General features: G+C 52.5%; 1 protein-coding gene and 1 long non-coding RNA gene across 6 annotated transcripts in view; one reads left to right on the forward strand and one right to left on the reverse strand.

Moving 5' to 3' along the window:
* Positions 1 to 12430, reverse strand: part of CIITA (class II major histocompatibility complex transactivator) — a 46739-nt gene extending 34309 nt beyond the window's left edge. The window contains exon 1 of one of the 5 annotated variants that reach the window (XM_070065002.1): positions 10001 to 12430. In XM_070065002.1, the coding sequence (XP_069921103.1) occupies positions 10001 to 10283 (283 nt within the window). In that variant the 5' untranslated portion in view covers positions 10284 to 12430. Of the gene's footprint in view, positions 1 to 330; positions 1837 to 1911; positions 3109 to 10000 lie in introns of those variants that run through there. The other 4 variants (XM_008257715.4, XM_070065003.1, XM_008257716.4 and 1 more) reach the window with 4 other exon arrangements.
* A 2352-nt stretch (positions 12431 to 14782) lies between these two features.
* LOC138847154 (uncharacterized) lies at positions 14783 to 16023 on the forward strand. The gene is made up of 2 exons (XR_011384804.1): positions 14783 to 15040; positions 15461 to 16023. It is a non-coding gene; the product is annotated as an uncharacterized lncRNA (long non-coding RNA).
* Positions 16024 to 18516: the final 2493 nt, after the last annotated feature.

Raw genomic sequence — 18516 nt, forward strand, 5'->3', positions numbered from 1 at the left:
CCTGCCTACAGCCGGGCTCTGCAAACCGCTCTGGGCTCTGGCACTGCCTCCGCAGGATCCCGTGCAATGGAGTCTAGCCCCGGGGAGCCCTGTGGACAGCACCCCTCTCCCACCCCCAGTTTTCCCTGCCGCATCCCCGCTGCTCCCGGGGGCCTCTGAGCCCAGCAGCCAAGCTCGGGGTTCCTGTTCCGGAAGCGAGGAGCTTCCCTGCCCTAAGGTTCCTCCCCCTTCTCCCAGCCTCAGTGTGACCTCAGGTGCGAAGCTGCTGGTTTTTGAGCCTTCGTTCCCAGCCTGATTTTAGGGGCTGCACAGGGGATCTTGGTCACCTACCGCAGTTTCCCGGGCTCCTGCGAGCGAGCACTGCTGGTGGGTGGCCTTTCCCTCCCGCTGGTTCTAGGGTTGTGGCAAACTCTGGGGCTGGTTCCCTGGTCACTCCACCTCCTCAGCCTCCCTGCGGCTGGCCGCTCTTGTTCCCTTTCACTTTCTGTAGCACCCTGCGCCTGAACCAAACTGGGGAGTCAGCAGGTCAAGCCTCCCGCTGCTGCGCCCGCCGGCCCGCCACGTGCTTTCTCAGAAGCGTCCCCTCTGAGCTTCTGGCACTCTCACAGGTCCCCATGCCTAGCCAGCGCCTGGGGGAGCGTCCCAGGCCCGCGGCCAGCCCCAGCGATGAGCTGCAAGCCCTGGCTTGCAGGGAGTGCATCCTTACCCCTTACTGCCTTCTGTTTCTCTCCAGCTCAGCTCAACCTTGAACTTGGCAAACCACCTCCGAGCACTCTGGTAGCTGAACCTTTCTCACTCCCCCACTGAGGGAGGAGGAGATAATCCCTCAGGAACCTTCACCGGATGGAAGCTCAGCTTTGGAAACCCTGGCACCATTACTACCACCCACCTCCACCCAGGGGCAACAGTCTGGCCCTTTCTCCTCCTGAGGTCTTGGACCCCTGCTCCGCCAAGAGCAGGAGACCTTGGGGAGGTCACTTCCCCTTCCCAGGCCTGGATTTCCTCAACTGGAACTGAGGGAGGGTGTCAAGATGATCGGACTTCTCTCTCCCCCTCATGCACTTCCCCAGTCGCCTCTGGCTGTATCCAACAGTGCTGGCAAGTTTGTCATCTCTGGGTTCAGGGCATACATTTCAGGGAAGCTTGGAGCTTGGGAGAAGGGGCCCTGCCCCTTTTAACCATGCTATGCCAATAATATTGGGCTCCTAGGATGAGCTTCTGTTCCCACAAGGAACTGTGCACCATGCTAGACATCTGAGTCCCTCACCATTACCCTATCCTAGACTTTCTCCTTAGCCCATTTCACAGCCAAGGAAAACTGAAACTCCAAGAAGGTTACAACTTGCTCAAGCACACCACACTCAGCCAACGGTATAGCTGCCTTCAGAGCTGTGCCAGGTGTTTGCGCCATACCCTTCCCTCCCCATCTGCCCCCGCTCCCTCTTCCTCTCCAATAGGAAACTGGGGAGAGGGCAACACTTGCTGGGTGCCTACGGCTCAACAGCCACATGGAGACTGACTTCAGTTCTGGCTTCTCTGCTTCCCTGGGGTCGGGGTGGAGTGTGGCAGTTTCCAGTGCATGGTGGCCCCCCTCAGTATTTACCCAGAGCCAGACCTGGGGCCAAGCCAGACAAGCAGTGCCGAGAGCTAACAACACACCCTGACTTCTAGAACCCTTCAGTGCTGATAACGCCCTCTCAGATCCAGGCACCTCGCTGAGTTCAACGTCGTTCAAGTGTAAGGAAATAAAGAACCACTTCATATCTTCCAAGAGGACATGTGCCCTCTTCCCACCCCCCACCTCCCAGTTCAGATCAGTGTCTGTTTATCTGGGGTCCTGGGACCAGCCAAGACCTTACTCTCAATGAAGACTCAACCTCCACTGGAACTTCTCCCACCCCACCTTTTTACCTTGGGGCTCCGACAGGTAGGAGCCTGCAGGACGTGGAGCCAGGCAACGCATGGTGTGGGAAGCACAGCGAGGCAGCAGTACCCAGGCCCCTGGCAGCCCCCTCCTGGTACCCTCAGCCTTCCCAAGGATTCCTTCAGATGCTCAGCTCAGCTCAGCGGCAGGCGGCTTCATCACTAGCCTGTTTCTCTATGTCGTCGGCAGGGAGCCCACCAAGCTCAGCCAGCATGCAAAGGAAGCACGCAAGGGACCGGCAGTAAACTCTCTCCTTGCAGGGTACCCACCCACCAGGTGTCAGATTTCTTGTGTTTGGATACCCTCTAATTTGCCCACACTCCCTTACACCCTCAAGGCTCTGATGTTAATTTCAGTTCCTGATTGTGGAACTGAGTGACCACAGAAGGTTGCAAGTTGTCTGTTGGGGGGACCTTCAACACTAACTTTCTGAAATGACAGCAACAATGGACTCGCTCAGGCGCCAGCTGCTGGTATCTGCCATCCGCTGTAGGCTGGGGCCGTAACAGAGCCCCATTCCCCTCTTCCACTCCAACCCCTCACCCAGTTGCCCTGAATTTCCCCGGAGATCGTGAGTGGTCTACCCACCATTTTTCATTAAACACACATTACACATAGAAGAGTGTTCGCCCAGATATGGTAGTCCTACAGCCAGATGGTTTGCGGGACACACAGATGTGGTGCTAAATACTACAGGGAAAGTCAGTGCCTCTCTAGGGCTCTGTCCATCCTCCAGAAGGCACCAAGGAGAAAGTCTCAGTGGGTGCCACTGTGTGTTTGACACTTCCTCTCTCCCTGTTCCACACAGCCCTGTGGCTTCAGAGCCATCTGCAGCCCACAGGATCTGAGCAGGATCCAGTAAGCTTGCTCTGACTTCCTTTAATGTTAGCTTCTGTGGTGGGTACTTGTTTCTCCTTTAAAATGGGACATAAAGTTTCCTTTGAAAAAGAGTGAAAATGTGAATGGTATGGGGAGAAAAAAAAAGTCATCAATAAGTGTCAAGTATGGGGGCTGGCGCTATGGCGTAGCGGGTAAAGCTGCCTACCGGCATCCCATATAGACACCGGTTCATGTCCTGGCTGTTCCACGTCCGATCCAGCTTTCTACTATGGGCTGGGAAAGCAGTAGAAGATGGCCCAAGTCCTTGGGCCCCTGCACCCATGTGGGAGACCCGGAAGAAGCTCCTGGCTCCTGGCTTCGGATCGGCACAGTTCCAGCCGTTGTGGCCAATTGGGGACTGGAAGACCTCTCTCTCTATCTCTGCCTCTCCTTCTTTCTCTGTGTAACTCTGCCTTTCAAATAAATAAATAAATCTTCTTTTTTTTTTTTTTGGACAGGCAGAGTTAGACAGTGAGAGAGAGAGACAGAGAGAAAGGTCTTCCTTCTGTTGGTTCACCCCCAAATGGCTGCTACAGCTGGCGCACTGCACTGATCTGATGGCAGGAGCCAGGTGCTTCTCCTGGTCTCCCATGGGGTGCAGGGCCCAAGCACTTGGGCCATCCTCCACTGCACTCCCGGGCCACAGCAGAGAGCTGGTCTGGAAGAGGAGCAACCGGGACAGAACCGGTGCCCCAACTGGGACTAGAACCCGGAGTACCAGTGCCGCAGGCAGAGGATTAGCCTAGTGAGCCGTGGCACTGGCCAATAAATGAATCTTAAAAAAAAAAAAAAAAAAGAGTCAAGTATGGTAGGCAGAAGAGGCAAAACCTGTGAGCAGCACTGACGGGAATGACGTTTGGGACACGACGACGTCCAAGCTCGTGCATTGCTCCTGAAGGAGCAGCGCAGCAAGAGACTGCGCGGGCTGTTGCCAGCAGGGCTGTGGAGTGGACCCTCTGCTCTCCTCTGGGGGGCCTGGTTTCTCCACGGGTGAAGTGAGGATGATGTCTGTGTTTGGTGATTATTTTGAAGCTCTCACTGCTTTCAGAAGTCCCAGGGGAGATGCAGACAGACAAACAGAGTCGCTCCGAGTCAATGTGAAACTCGGCCCCCATTTGGCTAACGCAAGACACACAGTGAATGCTACGGATTCCGAGTCTCATTCTCCCATGCATGGTGCCAAGGACAGACAGCCCTGGCTGCCCTGCTGCCCTGCTGCCCTGTGGCTACAGATGGGAGGCCCTTCCTGTTCCCAGAGGCAGCAGCTGGCTCGGAGGTCCCCAGCCTCACACCAAGGCAGCTTCACGTCAAGATGGAGCTTAGAGACAACCAGGCCTGAGGTGCACCTGCCTGGCTGTTGTCATCGTGTCTCATTTGGATGCAACCAGGTCTCTCCAGCGTCCTCCTTGGCTCTCTCCAGAAGTGCACTCAGTGAGACCTGGATGTGATCACGCCTACTCCTCCATGTGGAAGGACTCCAGCAAGGTACACCAGGCTGAGTGCAGCCGAAGGCAGGCACTGCGCCCGGCACAGGAAGGGACTGCAGGCCCGGGATGAGGGGCTGTGGTGCCCAGGCAGAAGCTGCGGGCATCCGAGTTTCAGCAGATGCAGAGATGGCACGAGAGGAGAGAACCTCCAAGACTGAGCGAGGGGCTAAGGAGCTACAGAAGGGGTTCCCACAGCCCTAGCTTCTTCTTTTTTAAGGTTTATTTCATTTATTTGAAAGGCAGTGTTATATAGAGAGAGGGAGAGATCTTCCATCCACTGGTTTACACCCCAAATGGGCACAGTGTCTGGGCCTGGGCCAGGCCAAAGCCAGGAGTCCAAAACTCCAGCACTTGGGCCATCTTCCGCTGCCTCTCAGGCATGTCAGCAGGAAGCTGGATCTGAAGCGGCCCCAACGTAAGAGGCTTTGTCTCCAATAAAGCATCTGATCCTTGCTGAGCTCCTCTTCCCGTCCGCAGTCTTTAGGTCTAAAGCTTTTGCACCCAAACCACCTTATCTTTTCACTCCATCCTTCCAGGAGCCCTCTGAAGTCCCTCATAGCATGACACAGGACGCCAGCCACCAGCAGAAACACAGCTGAAGTCGCCGTTCTGGGGTCCCCTGGCAAGCCCCAGAGAAAGGCAGGGAGGAACTTGATCTTCCACACAAAGCACAGTGAACCTGCAGTCCTCGCCGCAGTCCCCTGGACCGCCCTGCCCGGTCCTGCTGTGGCGCCTTGGCTCATGCATGGCTCCCTCCCAGGCCGGCTCTCCACGCTCCCTGCTGGTACACACGGTAGCCAACCTTCAAGGCCTGAGTTCCCACTTTTACCTCCCTCCCAGCTCACAACCATCTTCCGCTTTGTCTGTTTTACAAAACCTCTTACCAGCGGCCAGTGTCTGGCGCAATGGCTGCATCACCACCGGGATACTGGCATCCCACACCAAAGTCTGAGTGCCTGGTTTCAGTACCTGAGTCTCACCCTGCTTCCTATCCAGCTTCCCGCTAATGCACACCCTGTAACTGGATACACTGCAAAGCAGATGAACACAGGCTAGTGCCTGTAAGGAGATGGAAGATAACTATTAACACGCTGAGGAGCAAACCTGAGTAGGCTGACAGACAGACCCTAGGTCGGAGGGCAGGCAGGCAGCTGGCTGGGGAGACAAGCAGACAGGAAGGACATAGGTAAGCTGCTCAAGGCTGCAGCCACAGGGAACAGAAACTGTCCTGGCTGCGTCAGGCGCGAGGCCTGGGGCAAGGTGAGCAGGGCCAGGCTGGCTGGGGAACCCCGTGGGGAAGTCGCCGACTTCCGAATGCAGGTGCTTCTCCTTCTGCGGCCCCTGGGAGTGGAGTGCTGTGGGTACACCTGACTGGGAAGCAACCCCAGGTGAGGTGACACGAGCGCTCCCGGGCAGCTCACCTCCTTCCAGCGGGCAAAGGACAGCCCCAGCTGAGAGCCGGAAGCAGCTGGGAAGGCAGGGGGTGCAGCCTCTCTTCTGCAGTTGGTCCCAGCCCTGGTTTCTCTCATCCTGAGGGCCGAACGGGGAAGAAAGCTGGAGGAAGGGAGCCCCGGAGGAAAGGAGCCCCGCAGGCTGTGGCAGGTGCCTGCCTCTCCAATGAACCAGGTGACATCCTAGATGGAGCTTTGTCCTGTGGTTCCTAGCAGAGCAGAGCGCTCACACACAAGAACACCACACAAGGGCCCGGCACCGTGGCGTAGGAGGTTAAGCCTCCACCTGCGTCGCCCAAGTCTGGCTGCTTGACTTCTGATCCATCTCCCTGCTGATGGCCTGGAAAAGCAGCAGAAGACGGACTAAGGACTTGGGCCCCTGCACCCGCATGGGAGATCCAAAAGAAACTCCCAGCCCCTGGCTTTGGAACGGCCCAGCTCCGGCTATTGTGGCCATTTAGGGAGTGAACCAGTGGATGGAAGACTTTTCTCTCTGTCTCTCCCTCTGTCTGTAACTTCCTCTCAAAAAAAAAAAATAAATCGTTTAAAAAACACATGCACTCAATGAAAACAGGGGACAACAAAAATGGTGAAGTACAGCCAAAAAAATAATAAAATAGTAGGAATGTCCTACAGTCTTGAAACAGTAGGCAAAAAAGGCACCACCACGACTCCTACTCCACTGACAAACCTAGTGCCTAGGGGGTGTCCACACTCGGGCATGCTTCTACTCACACTACAGTTGGGGTCGCCTCAACCACCAGCCTGTGGTTGCTGAGTCAAAACAGCTTCCCCTTGCCAGGAGTGTATGTGCCTTGTACTGGTGGTGTCCCCAAACCTCAGAACAGTGGCTCTGAGTACTATGATCACCTCCATTTTATAGATGGGAAAAGTGAGGCCCAGAGGGCTCCTTTCGGAATGGGAAGCCAGGACTGGCACTCATGCTGTCTGAGGGCACAGCCTGTGCGCTTATTCCATGTGCCCAGCTGGGGGCCCTGACTCATTCCTTTTCTGTGCCCAATGCCCAGGCACCCAGCACTGTGCTTTGCAGGGACTAGGTCTCTAGAAATTACTTGAGGACCCCCAAGGACACTGTCAATACAACTGCTGTGTGAGCTATTCAGGACCCTCGTTTATGTCCCCCCATTGGATGCTGCTTGAAGCTGTCTGATGTTTATTCAGGACCTACCTAGTAGACAGGTCCCCGGCTGTCATCTCGTTCAACCCGCACTGCAGCCCTGGGAGGCGTATGAGTGCGCCATGACCCCCGTTAGAGATGAAGGCACTGCGGATCCCAGTGGTGCAGGCACGTGGCCCGTAGGCAGCAGAGCATGCTCGCAGGCCCACAGTCACCCGGCTTCTAGCCTGGCTCCTCTTCTCCCCTAGCACTCCCTTCCCCGGCTTCTGATCGCCCTCCGGGTGTCGTCGCCTGCTGTCAACCAGCAACTGCCTGAACATTTGCTCTGATTTTCCACTGAGGTCGACGAGTTCCTTCCAGACAAGAAGCCCTTGGCTGCGGAGCCTCCCCGAGCTTTGCTAGGCCTGCGTGCACGCAGGCTGCTCTGTGCGGCACGGAGCTGCCAGCCCCCACCCCGCCCCCCAGGCCACATCCCCAGAAGTGGGCTTTCTGCGTAACTGCAGCGAAGGCACTGCAGTGTCTGAAGACGCCTCTGAATCATTAGGCTAGTTTCAGTCTGCAGACCGCCACTCTGTCGCTGGGAGACTTACAGTATCCTCGTGGCTTGTTTCAAAGAGGAAGCCAGGCAGGAAGTACTTCAATAGGCTCCCTCCCCAGGCCACGACTTGACACAAATCACTCAACTTCTGCGTGCCTCAGTTTACACATGTGTAAGGGGGTAAGAATGGTAATACATGAAGTATCCACCCACCCATCCTCTATCCACACACAGAACACTCAGCAAATAGATACTGCACGTCTACCCTGTGCTCAGCACTGAGCAAGGCACTCAGGTCACATCGTGAGCAAGACACAGACACTGTGGGGCTGCTCCAGCGGGAGAGTCCAACAGTCAAGAGCACACACGACACAAGAGTGAAATTCACACACCGGGGAAGACACTCTCCATCCGGGGACGGGGTTCAGGGTGTGGAGCAGTGGCAGCGGCAAACGGGACAGTGATAAGGTGACGTTTCCTCACGGCTGAAGGACGTCAGGAGGCTGGCTGAGAGGATGCCTGGAGAAGAGTAACCCAGCAGAGAGAACAGCAGGTGCAAAGGTCCTGGGGCCGAGAACACCAGGTGTGTCTGAGCACCAGTGAGGGCGCCAGCATGGCTGCAGGAGATGGGTCAGGCAGAGGGCAGGAGGGGATGAGCAGAGAGGTGGTATGGGGCAGCCATGTGATCGGTCTGTGGCCCACTGTCCAGATTTAGCTTTTCCTTGGAGTGAGGTGGAGAGCCAGGGCAGGGTTAGGATAGTGGAGGGTCTGGATCCTCACAGAGCAACTGAGAAGGAGGGTTACAAGAACCTTCTCTGAATCCTTGTGAAAACAGGTCGGTGTGCCCTTTATCTACGAACTACACAGAAATTCTCTTCCGTTGTTCTCTTTCCCCCCTCTGCAGCCAGTGCCTGTCCCCTGTGCCACAGCGGCACCCTTGGAGCCCAGGAGAGGAGCTGACTTGGAAGACAGGGACAGGGAGAGGGAGAGATGGCCATTTGTCCTGCTCTCTCTCCTGAGCCCCGCAGCCCACACGCCTTGCGCCCAGTTCCACTTTCTAGAGTCACATGGGATCAGAAATGAAAATATGACATCCCCAGGGAGGAAACAGAGTTAAATAACAGGAACCAGCACTCTCGGAGAGAGGGGGTGGAGGGCAGGGGTGTCACCAGGCAGCGTGTGAAGAAGGGGCTGTCAGGGAGCCAGGAAGGCTCTGAAGTACACCCCCGGCCCAGGTGAGTGTCTGCAGCCCTGTCAAGACCACCCTGGCTGCCTGAAGCTCCCCGGGAAGCCAAGGGAGATGATTCTGGAGGCAAAGACGCCCCTCACCCCTGGTGTTTACTGGAGGGAGAGAACAAGAGCCGCACCCACCTGGGTGAGAATGGAACCATCAGAGCCCACCCCACACAAACCCACACACACACACACAGGGCTTGGAGGATGCTACCTTCTCTGAGGCCTAAGGCCACTTACTCTCCCAACACTGGGTGAAGCCCAGACGCTCATCTGCCATCAATCCCCCCTCCACTGGGCATGGGGGTGGGGGAGGGTGCACAGGAGCAGGCTGCCACCTCCGGGAAGGGTTTCTTCGTTATACGTTAGCTGAGGCTGGAGGTCATCATGGGCCTCAGGGTGGAGGGGAGAACTGAGTGAGGAGGGGCTGGCTGGGATGAGGCTGTGCCCTGCACTCAGCAAGTGATCCGCAATGAATCACTGTCGTCCAAGTTTCCAAATGACTATAAAACCGTTAACAGGGCCAAGAAGGGCTAGAACTGTAACCCAAGTCATAGGATCAGAAAAGCACAGGAGATTTGCCCCCGAGAAGGGGCCGGAACCAATGCATCTCTGCAAAGCTCATTGCCATGGCATGGGAACCTCTTTGTCACCGGGGAAGACCCAAGATGCTGTAGAAGCCACAGAACTGAGAGAAACAGTGCACTGCAGGCTGGATGTCCTCACTGAAGTTGTACACATGCCATCAGGTCTCTTAAGACGTAAGACACTCACTCCTTCTCTTTGTGAGCGGGTTCTTCCTTTCGTCTTTCTTCCTCTCTCCTGCCCTCCTTCTCCCAGTCTTTGGTTCCATGTCTGTCTCTCCCTTCCTTCCTCTCCCGCACTTACACACTTGCATGCACACATGCTCACAAATGCACACGCACACACACACACGCACACGCACACGGTGTCCTCTGCTCTCCAGACCGTTGTGCGGCCCCTCCTCTCTGCGCCACCTCGCTTATCTCCATCTTTTACACACACTGACTGCATCTGCCCACATCTTCCCCGTACACTGTCAGCTCCTGGAAGGCTGGTGTGTCCACCTGTGCACCCCTAGTGCCGGTCCATCCACAGAGGTCAGAGAATGAAGCAGACACTCAGCCGCACGCCTCGGCATGGCTTTAGTCACCCCGAGTCACCCGGGAGCATGCTGTATGCCTCCGCACGTCCAACAGTGGACTGTATGGCTCTTTGGCAGCTCTCAGACACCCTGATGGATAGACTTTCCTTTCAGAGAGGAGGGAAAAGTCCCTGTGCTACCTACAGCCACTCACAGCTCCCAGAACAAAAGGGATGTCAACTTACTGCCAAGATCCCCGTGTTCAGGGCTCCTCTCTGCTGCTGGAACCTGCCACCCGCTCCGGGCCCAACCTAAGAGGGCCACGTCCAGGTCTCTCTTCTCCAGCAGAGTCAGGGAGATCTTCCTGGCCAGCGCCTCCCCATCAGGCTCGTGGAGCAGGGCGCAGTGGTACTCCCTGGAGAGAAGCTCCTCCTGTAGCAGGCTATCCAGGAGAGCCCGCACTTCCCTCTGCCCATGGCAGGACAGCAGCATCTGAACCCGAGGCAGGATGGCCTGGAAGTGGTCCATGGCAGCGCTCAGAGGCAGGGCAGCTGCCGGGACAGTGCCTGGGATCTCTCGCACCAGGCCTGCAGCATCCAAAACATGAAGTGAAAACCAGGACCAGGAAATCTGTGCAGTCTATCACAGTTTAGTCCTTCTTAGGAAGATTTCCTCATTTCTATTGGAGGCTGGCGTGCCTGGTGAGCAGACAGCAGTATAGTTCTCAGGCTGACGGAGGCCCCACAAACGTCGGGTACCACCCAGGTGCCTGCGTCAGAGAACAGCCTTGTGCAGTCTGTTTACTCCAACCCAGAGTTTACCAGCAGGAATGATCCTCTCTAAGACCTAGAGGGTCACACACGGCAAGGAGGCAGCACGGCTTAAAGGTTGGACAGATGGGGTTAGAGCGAAGCTGCTAGGTTCAAGTCCCAGCTCCACCACTTTCGAGGTATGGGCCCTTGGGCAAGTTATTCCGCCTTCCTTAGCCCCGCCGTGTCCATGTGAGAAGGCAGACTGACAATACAGTACTGACCTCCGAGGGTAGTTGGGAGAATTAAATGTGATACATAAAGAATACTTAGTACACATCTACAGTGAGGGTAGTCGCTCAATTAATTTGAGCCATTATTAACAATTACTTATTAATCACATATTTTAAAAAAGATTTATTTATTTATTTATTTGAAAGTCAGAGTTACACAGAGAGAGAAGGAGAGGCAGAGAGAGAGAGAGAGAGAGAGAGAGGTCTTCCATCTGCTGGTTCACTCCTCAATTGGTTGCAACGGCTGGAGCTGTGCTGATCCGAAGCCAGGAGCCAGGAACTTAGTCTAGGTCTCCCACGTGGGTGCAAGGGTCTAAGGACTTGGACCATCTTCTATTATGGCTTTCCCAGGCCATAATAGAGAGCTGGATATGAAGTGGAGCAGCCGTGACTCGAATCGGCGCCCATATGGGATGCTAGCACTGCAGGCGGTGGCTTTACCCGCTAAGCCACAGTGCCAGCCCCAATCACATTATTAATTATGTTATTGTTATTATTACTTATCAGTCATTGTAATTAATCATTACTTATTAATCATGTAAATAATTTTGTCTCTTTGAGGTTAATCCCAGTAAACCTCAGTTTGAACTCAAAACCTCCCAATAAAACCAATCCAATCTCATGGAGTCTGTTCCAAGGTTAAAAGAGATAACAAAGAGCTTAGCATTGGACCTAGCAGGCACTCACGGCACACTGGCTGTTTACCAGCACTATCCCCAATTTACAAATGCACAAAACAGGTTCTCTGTATAGGAGTCAGTCTGTTTTGAAATTTCCCAGTCGGGGGCAGGCATTTGGTCCAGCAGTTAAGACACTGCTTGGGATGCCCCCGCCCCATATTGGAACACCTGCATTCAAAGTCTGTCTACACTTCCAGTTCCAGCTTCCTACTACTGTGCACCCTGGGAGGCAGCAGATGATGGCTCAAGTGCTTGTGTCCCTGCAACTAGGTATGAGATCTGGACTGAGTTCCTGACTTCTGGCTTTGGCTTGGCTCAGCATTGGTTGTTGCAAGCATTTGGGAAGTGAACCAGTAGGTGGAATATCTTTCTATATCTCCCTGATTATCAAATAAACTAAATTAAAACAGTGTTTTAAGAATCTCCCAGCTGATGGTTACCGATCATTAGCTGACTGCTCCCCCTGCACATTCTAGAACATTCTGGAACATTCTGGAACACACCATAGCCTTGCGTCTTCACACAGCTCAGCTCTGCCACCTCTCTGATGAGAACATGAGAACATTTGCATTGCTCATTTAAATGAGACAAAGAAGGATTTCCACTCCTAGTATGGCTGAGCGGCTCCGATCTGACCACCTCTACCACAACTATAAACTGCAAAAAATAATTTTTTTAAAAATGACCTGAAGGCACTGGGGAGTAACAGGACAGGCAGATCCCAGAAAGGAGTCAACACGTGGAAAAGGAGAATGTTCCTGGTGAAGCGCCGTCTATGAGCTCAGCTGGGAGGCAGGTCCAATCAGTGCTGTGCTGGTCAGCTAAAACCCTGATTTTTTTTTTTTTTTTTTAAAAAGCAAAGTTTAACTGCTCTGCCCTGAATAACCAGAGGACAGAATTTGGGACAAAAAAGTTGCTGGAAAGTGAGGGGAGACACCCGGAAGAGTAGAAACAGAGAGGAATAACTCCCAGTGCTGTGCATAAAGTGCCCACAGCTCTGGCTGATCTCTGACCTGAACATTCACAGGCCTTCCCCAGGCGGCACAGCAAAGGCCAACGGCGCCACAGTCTGTACTGGGGTGGGGTGGGGATGCAGGTAAGGAGAGGAGACTACACTGGATTCCAGCTAAAACGAACAGAAACATAAGCCCTGTCCAGATTATAACAGAACCTGGAATATTATAACATATTAATCATGTCTAGTACATTTCAAAATTACTTGATATATCCTCAGATGGAAAAGAGGAAAAAGTGACCCACTTGCAAGAGAAAAAGATAATGGAAACTGGTGCCAAGATGTCCCAGATGTTAAAATCAACAGATATGGGCTAGCACAGTGGTGTAGCAGGCTAAGCCTCTGCCTCCGCCTGTGGCACCAGCATCCCATATGGGCGCCAGTTTGTGTCCCAGCTGCTCCTCTTCTATTCCAGCTCTCTGCTTATGGCCTGGGAAAGCAGCGGAAGATGACTCAAGTGCTTGGGCCTTTCAACCCACACGCGAGACCTGGAAGAAGCTCCTGGCTCCCAGCTTCTGATTGGCTCAGCTCTGGCTGTTGCAGCCATTTGGGGAGTGAACCAGTAGATAGAAGACCTCTCTCTCTCTCTCTCTCTCTCTCCCCCTCCTTCTCTGTAACTCTCCCTCAAATAAATAAATAAAATCTTCAAAAAACAAAATCAACAGACAAGGATCTTATATATATATATATTTATTTAAAGTGTTACTTATGTATTTGAAAAGAAGAGCAAGAACGAGAATGAGAGAAACACAGAGGGGGAGCTTCCATTAGCTGGTTCACCCCCCACATGCCAGAGATAGCCAGGGCTGGGCCAGGTTGAAGCCAGGAATCAGGAGCCAGAACTCAATCCCGGTCTCCCACGTGGGAAGCAGAGATCCAAGTGCTTTAGCCATGCTCTGCTGCCTCCCAGGGTATGCACTAGGTAGGTGGACTGGAATCAGAGCAGCCAGGACTCAAACCAGTTACTCTCACAGGGCATGTACTGACAGTCAGCGTCCCAAGTGGTGGCTTAACGGACTGTTCCACACCACTTACCTCAACAGACAAGGATTTCTAAGGCAGTGATTATAACATGTGAAAAGGAAAATATGCTCATAAAGTGAAAAGACAGAAACATCTCAGCGTAAAATAGAAACTACTAAAAATGTAACCAGCATTTCAGTACAGCAGGTTAAGCTATCACCTGCAACCCTGGTGTCCCACAGTTCGAGTCCCAGCTGCTCCACTTCCAATCTAGCTCCCTGCCAATGTGCCTGGGAAAGCAGTGGAAGATGGCCCAACTGCCTGGGGCTCTGCCAGCCACGTGGGAGACCCAGAGAGACTTCCAGGTTCCTGGCTTCAGCCTGGCCCAGGCCCAGCTGTTGCTGCCATTTGCGGAGTGAACCAGCAGACAGAAGATCTCTTTCCGTCTCTCCCTCCTCTCTCTGTAACTCTGCCTTTCAAATAAACAAATAAATTAAAAAAAAAACTAAATAAAAATTATAAAAGTGAAGAATATAATACTTGAAATTTAAAAATTCACTGGATGGGATTAACAGACGTCTAAGAGGAAGGCCAAGGAAATTACTCAATTTGAAGAACAGAGAGAAAAAGTTTTTGTTTTTTTTTTTGTTTTTGACAGGCAGAGTGGACAGTGAGAGAGAGAGACAGAGAGAAAGGTCTTCCTTTTTTGCCGTTGGTTCACCCTCCAATGGTCGCCGCGGCCGGCGCACCACGCAGATCCGATGGCAGGACCCAGGTACTTATCCTGGTCTCCCGTGGGGTGCAGGGCCCGAGTACTTGGGCCATCCTCCACTGCACTCCCTGGCCACAGCAGAGAGCTGGCCTGGAAGAGGGGCAACCGGGACAGAATCCGGCGCCCCAACCGGGACTAGAACCCGGTGTGCCGGCGCCGTGAGGCAGAGGATTAGCCTAGTGAGCCACGGCGCGGGCGAGAAAAAGATTTTTAAAATGAGACTCAAGGATCTGTGGGACAATATAAAAATACTCAACTTAGACACATACGGAGTCAGAGATGGAGAGAAAGAAGGGGATAGCAAAAAAGACTGGAAGAAATAATGGGCAAAAACTCCCCAATTTTTTTTTGACAAAATACAGATTTGAGAAGCTCAGCAAACGTAGGCAGTATAAACATAAGAAAACCACTTGTAGGCACAAAACAGCAATCTGTTGAAAACCAAAGGGGGAACTTGTGAAAACAGAAAGATCAAAACACTGTCCTACAGAACATCTAAATCATCACTCACTTCCCATTAGAAACTATGGCGGGGGGGAGGGGCGGGGAGGGGGCGGCACTGTGGGGTAGCCGGTGAAGCCACCATCTGCAGTGCCGGCATCCCACATGGGCGCTGATTCGAGTCCCGGCTGCTCCACTTCCGATCCAGCTCTCTGCTATGGCCTGGGAGAGCAGCAGAAGACGGCCCAAGGCCTTGGGCCCCTGCACCCACGTGGGAGACCCAGAGGAAGCTCCTGGCTCCTGGTTTTGGATCAGCCCAGCTCTGGCTATTGTGACAATTTGGGAAGACCTGGACGAACCAGTGGATACAAGGTATCTCTCTCTGCCCCTCAAGTAAATAAATTTTTTAAAAAATTCATGAACTCGGGCTATATATATTAACATACAGACCTCAAAATCTTAGTGAGTGGAAATGCAAATGCAACTGCAGTCTGCAAAGTATTATCTAGGGATGGACGCACAGTAGGTACAGACGTGGTCAGAATGATCAGACGTCAAGTCAGGAGAGTGGGTATTCCCAGAGCAGTGAGACAGATGAAGGAAAACAGTATCAGCAAAGGGTTCTCAGGGGACCAGACAGAACGCCAAAGTTTTATTTGGTGAACTGGAACTGCAAGCCACTCATACTGTTATTCTCTATAACTTCCTGTCTGTCTAAAACAGTCAATCACGTGGGTCATACAGAATTGCTGATATTTGGTTTTAGATTTATTAAAATGGGTCATTTCCTAGGATGTGACCCTAATAAGATGATGATGAACATCGCCTTCACCTCCACCAGTCCGGACCTCCCTCTTGCTAATCACTGCTGCTACCACAGCGCTGCTACTAACCCTGGCGCTACCAGCATCTACTGCAATTTAGCAGCCCCCCAGACAGCCTGCAAGATGGCTACTCTTACTATCGCCATGACGTCCAAAGCATGAAGGAGCTTCACAACCGTTATCAGCTGGGTCGGCACTGTGGTGTATTGGGTAAAGCTGCCGCCTGCAGCGCCAGCATCCCATATGGACGCCGGTTCAAGTCCCAGCTGCTCCACTTCATATCCAGCTCTCTGCTATGGCCCGGGAAAGCAGTAGAAGATGGCCCACGTCCTTGGGCCCCTGCACCCACATGGGAGACCCAGAGGAAGCTCCTGGCTCCTGGCTTCAGATCAGCGAGGCTCTGGCCATTGCTGCCAACTGGGGAGTGAACAAGCGGATGGAAGACCTCTCTCTCTCTCTCTCTGCCTCTTCTTCTCTCACTGTTTAGCTCTGACTTTCAAGTAAAATAAATAAATCTTTAAAAAAAAAAAACCATATCAGCACACTATGTGGTTCCTTTTTTTTTTTTTTTTTTGACAGGCAGAGTGGACAGTGAGAGAGAGAGACAGAGAGAAAGGTCTTCCTTTGCCGTTGGTTTACCCTCCAATGGCCGCTGCGGCTGACGCGCTGCGGCCGGTGCACCTCGCTGATCCGATGACAGGAGCCAGGTACTTATCCTAGTCTCCCATGGGGTGCAGGGCCCAAGTACTTGGGCCATCCTCCACTGCACTCCCTGGCGGCAACCGGGACAGAATCCGGCGCCCCAACCGGGACTAGAACCCGGTGTGCTGGCGCCGCAAGGCAGAGGATTAGCCTAGTGAGCCGCGGCACCGGCTTCCTTCTAACACTTAATCTGGGGGTGTCGGGACCACTTGTTGACATGGAACTTGGCCCAGTGTGGAAGTATCATTTGTTTCTCTCAATGGTCCAAGTTTAGAGAGGCAGAGAAGTCCAATCAGTCCTCTGTGTACAAAAGGATTTGGGAGTTAAGGGACCTGAGGCTCAGAGACATCCAGTGTCCTGCTACTGGTCACACAGCCAGCAACTGCCAGGAATTGGGCAGAATACAGGCTGTCAAAGCCTGCAGGATCACCAGCTTAGCCCCTGCCTTAATCACAGAGCTGGGAGTGACCCAGGCTGTGGCAGCCACGGAGCTATGCCGCTTGGCTCTCAGACAGGACCTGTCACAGGGCAGCAGTCAGCTGACGGCCTGTGTGCTTCGCGTTCTTCCTCAGCCTATAAGGTGCCACCAGCTGCCAGCCTGGCAGTCCCTGGCCAATGACTGATCATGGCCGTGACACAGGCTCTCCACGACTGGCATCTGTTGGCAATCTATATACCAGGATGGTCTTGCCCCTCTCTCTTTTCTAAAGATGTACTATTATTTTTAAAAAAGAAAGAGAGGGAGGGAGGGAGAGAGTGATCTTCCACCCACTGGTTCACTTCCCAAATGGCTGCAATGGCCAGGGTTGTGCCAGGCTGAAGCCAGGAGTCAAGAGCTTCTTCTAGGTCTCCCACACAGTGCAGGGGCCCAAGCATTTGGGTCATCTTCCACTCCCTCCTAGGTGCATTTAGCAGGGAGCTGAATCAGAGGTGGAGCAGCTGGAACCCAAACAAGTGCCATATGGGATGCCAGTGTCACAGACAGTGGCCTCACCCGCTGTGCCACACCACTGGCCCCTTGTCCCTCTCTTTGCAAAAGCGTCATACCTGCTTGCCTTTTTAGGTTTCTGCTCTCTTTCCTTTATCGTTCAGAGGTGTGGTGTCCCAAAGAACTCTTGTACACTAATTCTAGGTGTCTCAGATGACACAAACGTGTGGGTTTATGTGATCAAAGAACATGAAGTTGTTTTCCTCCTTGTCCTTACGGCTGAACTCTAGACACTCTTTAACCCTATGGGTTGAGTGTATACCTATGCCACTGAATCCTACAGCAATCAGAGAACTGCTGGGATACTGTGCTGACACATGTCTGGACCACGCAAATCAAGGGAGTGGCTCGTTTGCACAAGCCGAACGTCTCTGTACCTTAATGGTGTTAATCATGTTTGCAGAAAACATGAACACATGCTTGGCACACAGTCAGCATCCAGAAAATTCACTCACTTACTGAGTGCCTAACCCAAGGGGACAATGGAAAAAGAACAGTGAACAAAACAAGAAGAAAACGCCTGCCCTCGGGGAACTTATAGTCTTCTTCATTAAAGCTAAATGTGAAATCTCTTGAAGATCTCTCAACAGAAGGAAAAGCCAAATAAGATAAGGCGCTCCTTTGAGAGGCAAAAATATGAGACCAGAATTGTAAGTATCCCTTCAAGAGGGAAATCAGCTTTAAAGAAATACCAGGAAATGGTGCTCGGAGTTCTTGACACGCGGTGCTGGGCATCTGCGCTCTGGAATGTTAATGAGGCACAGACTGAGTAGTCCGAGCAAGCGGCTGGCTGGGTTTGGTTAACGAATGTCAGAGTTTCCAGGTCAGAGTTCATTTTGTTCTTCCTTAGGAAGCCCCATTATTTCAAGATCTAAAGAGTCAGATGTTCGCTTTGATGTACACAAATCTCTCTCTTACCTCCTTCCCATTTTCTCTAGACGGGGTTTTCACAAGGTTCATGGAAAAGGCATGATGCGCAGAAGCTATGCAAGGAGTTCAAAATCCTTTTGCACCAAAATGAGCTTATGTTTGAATTCCATTTCCATGAGTTTTTGGAAATACCTTCATATGGTTTACGTCTGAAACCCCAAACCCCAATTTGTATTTGATAGACTCATTATACAAGTCTTTGAAAGTCTCTCATATCTTAATTCTTCAGAATTAGTGAACTCAAAAATTTTCTAATCTACCATTTAATTGCTCTACTAAGTTTTCACTTTCAGCTTTATTTCTCAAACTGATAAGTTTATTTTGTTTGTTATGATATATGCTCAGTTTTTTATACTTTCTTATTCCTTGATTTTTTCAAGCTTCTCTTTTAATCTTTAAACATA

This window comes from Oryctolagus cuniculus, chromosome 19 (assembly GCF_964237555.1).
Source record: "Oryctolagus cuniculus chromosome 19, mOryCun1.1, whole genome shotgun sequence".
NCBI lineage: Eukaryota > Metazoa > Chordata > Mammalia > Lagomorpha > Leporidae > Oryctolagus > Oryctolagus cuniculus.